Raw genomic sequence first — 5440 nt, 5'->3', positions numbered from 1 at the left:
AACCAAGGCTTTTTGGGTTTCGTTTTTGTTAAGGAATTGTCTATGTTACATCAACAGAGTAACCACCATCTGTCCTGGTTTACATAATACAACCTACTCAGCCTCTTTCAAACAGCAAAAACTTGAAGGTACCTAACAATCTGAGCACCAACTTGAATTTTATGATTTTTTTCCTCTGGGTTTTGTACTTTGTTAGAAGTGTCACACCACAGAGCTGTCTTTAGTCATTCAGGAAATCTACTTAGCCCTTTACCATTGAATTGACCACACTTTATAGGTAATACCAAAAATACATGTTTCACATATTTTCGTTTTCTGGGAATAAGAAAGTGAAATTAGACTAATAGTGTGATTTAGAAAATAATGTTTTGCTTCAGTACAAATTCTTCTATAGGTTTTATTAGTTGGATTTATGGCATGGCTGTGAGATAATTATCTCATTAGTTGGGTCCTCATGGTAAGTATAGATAATACACCAACAAAAGTGGTCATTGGCATTCCTTTTGAAGACTTTGCTATGCTTATGCTAAGTGGCTTATCTTTGGGAAAGTAAGACTTAAATGATGACAGAGGTCCCATGGGTACCTGTTCTTGAGTGAATTCCAATTTGACCTTAAAACTTTGAGCAGTCAGAATTATTCTTAAAATTCCTTAAATTGGCCTTAACCCCAAGCACCCAGTGAGTAGAAGTTTCAGAGTTAAGAATGAACATTTTGTTTTATTTTGGAATTTGGCTCCAACCCCCTTTCCTGGGGGATCTAAACAAGGTCTGGATTCTAAGACAAGGGTGGAGGAGGAGATAGTGACTAGGATTTTTGCTATTGTCAACTTCCTGTAGCAGATTCTGTTAACATTTACGTGGCTTAACCTCTGAGAGGTGTCATAACTGCTGCTTGTTGCAGAAGCTCATCTGATAAGGAATTTGAGAGCAGCGAAGTCATTTTGCCAATGGCGTGGTGAATGGGGAATGATATTTCTGCCTTTCTGTTCCAGAAGCATGTCTCAGGAAGGCAGTTACGGGAGGTGGACCCTATCCAGTAGCGATGAAAGTGAGAATGAGAAGCCCAAACTGGACAAGCCATCAACATCCTCTCTCTACCATGCTGGGCAGGGAACATCCAGTGAACCACGGTTCAACTGTTCCGAAGCTCAAAAAGCTGCTCACAGAAGGCAGACATCACCTGTGCAATTCAGCAGTGCAGATTTGGCTCCACCTCCCAAAAAGCAGAAAAGTGGTTCCCAAGAAGAGCTAGGCTGGTGTCTCTCCAGCAGTGATGCTGAACTGCAACCAGAAACTCAGAAGAAGCAGGCAGAGAATGTGGAGGTCAAAGAGGAAAAAGACCTCTCCTCTCCCAAAGATGGTGCTGCCCAGATAACTGGAAACCATGGCCTTCCTGCCAGCCACAGGCACAAAAGAGAGGAAGATGAGTATGAGACCTCAGGGGAAGGCCAAGACATTTGGGACATGCTAGACAAAGGGAGCCCCTTCCAGTTCTATCTCACTAGATTTAAGCCCAAGTACAACTCCAAAGCCCTCCACATCAAGGGTAAGAATGCGGACATCAGGAGCTGTGGAGTTGGCCTTGACAGTGTTCTCAGTGAACCAAGGAGGCAGCCTGGAATGATCTCCAGGAACCCTCCTTTGTGGTCCTAACTACTCTAGGGAAAAAAATTTTTTGACAAGTATGGCTGTAGGCTCGGGATTCAGGGAAATTGAAGCAAATGCATGATGTGACCAGCACAGTATATTTATACAGCAGATGTATGCAATAAGCATAATTCCCCTTCATTAAGGTTAACTTTTTTCTGGTTCATATTCAAGAATAGATTACGTTCACTGTCAGTAATTTTTTTATTTGTCAAATATATAATTGCATATTCAATTTCTTCTGGGTGATGTATAATTGTTGATGGATTTAATTCCATACTGTAGCAAATTGGATTCTACAGATTTTCATTTTCAGAATCTTTTATCTAGGTACTTTGAAGAGATAAGATAGTTGTCAGTGTTTTTATCTTGTTTGAGAGAGAGCAACACAGGAAATGGGGAACTCTGCAAAGCTTGGGTTCCATAATAAAAATGAAAAAGACTGACTGTGAGCACCAAGATCTTGTGTGGGTGGGTGACATCATGAGAGGAACTCTGCCTTTATTGTAACCCCACAGTAACTTTATGAGTAGGTGGTCCAGAGTAGATGGTCCAGCAGCAACGATGAACTATAACTGGACAGGTGATGGATCTGCAGTTTAGAAAAACTAAGAACTGTCTGAGATCACAAAGCTGGTAATAGTAAAGCTATGATTTAAATCCAGGCATTCAGGACCCAAGTCCCTGCTAATAGATACACCATGCTGACACATGCCATCACTGGAGGTTGTCTAGAAGGTCTCATAGAAGAGGGGGCATCAGTGGCCCGGCCCTTGAAAGATACATAGGGTTTGGGAAAAAGGGGCTAGGCATACAGCTCATGGATAGAGTGCTCACCCATTCTGCATATGGCTCCAGGTTTGCTCCTCAGCACCAACAGTTTAGAAGGTGGAGGTGTTGGGTGGAGGCGGGCAAGGATGTATCACAGGTTCTTTTAATTGTGCAGCTCTCCCAATAAGCTAGGAACTTCCTTAATCCATTAAGTCTCAAGTTTTCAATTCTATGTAGGACGATGGAACATAATGGGTTAAGAATATTTTCATGTTCTTTCAAAGTCTTTGTATCCCAGCAGGTAGCTCAATGTCTAGAAGACAGAAGTCACTAAGTGAATGTCAGATAAGTGAATGAGCCCACTCTTAGTCCTCAGAGGCCACCTGGGGGTGAGAGCAAACTGGAGCCAGATGTCCCGGGTCAAACCTGGACTCTGCCTTTTCCTAACTGTGTGGCCCTGGGCAGCCTCCTATGGAGAATGCTCTTCCACAGAATAGGAATATCAGACCCTCCCTCAAAATGACTGGGAGGAAGGAGTTAATACACCGAAAATACCAAAAATGGTGCCTGGCATCTAGGAAGCCCTGTGCAGGTGCAGCTGTTAGGATCGAAGACAGTGACGATCCTGGTGTAGTTCATGAGATAAAGTAAAGCTTGAGTGAGTGCCACGTGGAGTCTCATAAAGTGATCAGAGCACCACAGATATGAGTTTAGAATGCTGGGAACCAAGAGCTCTCAGGCTTCGGAGGGAGGCAGTGGGGACTCGGATGACTACTGGAAGGAGGTGGACTCAGAAATCCTGGAAAGGACAGGTATGAGTGACTTCAAAAAATGGCCATTCGTCTGGTACTTAAGTTGTAGATTTTAGTTTTGTATATTTTAGTATATATATAATATGTTTATATATATATATATTAAATAGCATAGGGAAATTTTTCTTGGATTTTACAAAACATTAAAACCTAGCTTTATAATAACTTTTCACTTAACTGTTTTCTGAACCAAATGTTGGTCAGTGACTGTCAAATAATTGTTATAACTAGAGGATTTTTATCTGAATACAAATTATATTTATGTTTTTGTCTTTATAGATATTTTGTCTCCTCTATTTGGGACACTTGTTTCTTCAGCTCAGGTGAGTTTGTGGGTAAAAAAAGACAAATAACTATAAGAAAATATGAGAGGTGGGGACACATGTCAGTCCTATCCAGATCCCTAAGATAGTAAGTTCCTTGAAGCTGGCCTCCCACAGCAAGTTTTAGAATGTATGGCCATGGACATAGAATACATCATGTGACTGTCACTCTCAGTAAATCATCTGACTCTTGATCAGGCCACAAATTCACTTTGGACTGTCCAGCCTTAAAGACTTCTCTTTTGGACACTGATGATCACATGGGACTCATGCAGCCTTCTGGGAAGGTGTGGTGGAGCCAGTGCAAGTTTGATTTGATTTGGAAAAAGCAAAATTCCCTGCATCTACCAAAAAGAAGTGAGTAGAAGTTAGGAGTTCACTATAAGTTCCATGGCTCCTGCCTGCCTGAGCTGGTCCCTTTGTGTGATAAATCATAACAGGACGAGTGCTCTGTGGCCTTTGTGTTTGGTTTGGCCCTGAGAGTCCTAGTCTCTGTGGAATGAGGGGTGTACTTGCAGGCATTCAGCTAGACTGCCCAGACACAAGAAGATCATGTCGTCAAGATGGGACTTATAAGCCTAGTGCATGTGCAGTCCCAGGTGCCTGTGTACCAGGCTATCCAGTAAGTCAGGCTGAAGGGACATGTCTTTTTCCAATAGTTCTGGGCTCCTTTTCTTGAGCATCTGTCTTTTTATTATCATCTAGGGAGGAAAAGAATACATTTATAAGCCCCCTTATTTAAATTAACCTCAGGACTACTAGAACCACCATAAGAGCACCCTCTTGAGAAGTATAAACACTGCCAAGACGTGCAGAGGTAATTTCCATAGAACCTATTTTCTTGTGTGTTTGGATCCATTTATGTGGGGTTCTTCAGCCACATTATTCCTTTAAGACAGAAATTAAGTTTATTCATGAGTATTGTACCGTAACTGTGTAGATTTATAAAAAATATGTGTAGTACATTATTATTTTAGAGTTTCTTTCAATTTTATAACCAAACAGTTCTTAAGAACTGCTTGGTTGAATCACTTATGGCTTAGCTGCTTTTCTTTTTCCCTTGTCTAGTTCAACTACTGTTTTGATGTAGTCTGGCTCGTAAAGCAGTATCCGCCAGAGTTCAGGTGAGTTAAAGGGTCATGGCACACAGTAAACTACAATGCTGTGAAACACGAGAGTTGCATTGCTCAGGCAAAAGCTGACTTTTTTAAGTATTTCTTTTGAGTAATTGAAATCATATAGACAAGAAATTATTTGGGGAGAACAGCATGTTAAAATCTTTTTAATCATACACATTCTTTTTGCCAATCTTAGTGCTTTTCTCTGTGTTCTATCCAGAATGGAAAAGGACAAATTCTACCACAGATAACAGAACTTCGTGTCCAGTGTTAATATGAAGGAAATGGTCATCTCCGTCATAACCAGTACATATGCCGACATGTGGCCAACTACATGTTGCTTAGCACGTCCATACCAACATTTTTTGAGCATCTTTCTGTAGTTCTGGAATTAGGAGGTCATAGCCCTCTCTTATCCAGGCTGTGGAAGTGACGGATTTCCAGATCCGCCATCAGCAGTGCATCAGCAGTTGAGACCAAATAAATATAGCGTAGCACAGTGGCATGCCATGCATTCCTGTGTCTAATACATTTATGTGGCAGAATCTTATAAGGGCAAGAAGGGTGGAGGAATACATACACAAAAAAATGATTGTCAGGGCCCTCAAACTCATGGGTGCATTTAAGACATTGGATCATGGATACCTTTGTTGGTATAGAGGGTGAAATGCTGATGTTTCACAGGCAGCTTTGATACTCAAGGGCTTGGATTTGATCTATAATCTAGAGGATTAGTCTTAGCTGTGTGTAATAGAACACCCAAAGTAA

General features: G+C 41.2%; 1 protein-coding gene across 1 annotated transcript; it reads left to right on the top strand.

The window, feature by feature from the left end:
- Nucleotides 1-997: 997 nt before the first annotated feature.
- Nucleotides 998-4682, top strand: LOC143640400 (tyrosyl-DNA phosphodiesterase 1-like). Its single transcript, XM_077108232.1, has 3 exons — nt 998-1547; nt 3511-3554; nt 4623-4682. Exons 1-3 carry the CDS (start codon nt 998-1000, stop codon nt 4680-4682), a joined length of 654 nt encoding a protein of 217 aa, XP_076964347.1.
- Nucleotides 4683-5440: the final 758 nt, after the last annotated feature.

This window comes from Callospermophilus lateralis, unplaced genomic scaffold (genome assembly GCF_048772815.1).
Source record: "Callospermophilus lateralis isolate mCalLat2 unplaced genomic scaffold, mCalLat2.hap1 Scaffold_227, whole genome shotgun sequence".
NCBI classification, from domain to species: Eukaryota; Metazoa; Chordata; class Mammalia; order Rodentia; family Sciuridae; genus Callospermophilus; species Callospermophilus lateralis.
Note: the sequence above shows the minus strand (reverse complement) of the source record. Positions and strands in the feature narration are given on the sequence as shown.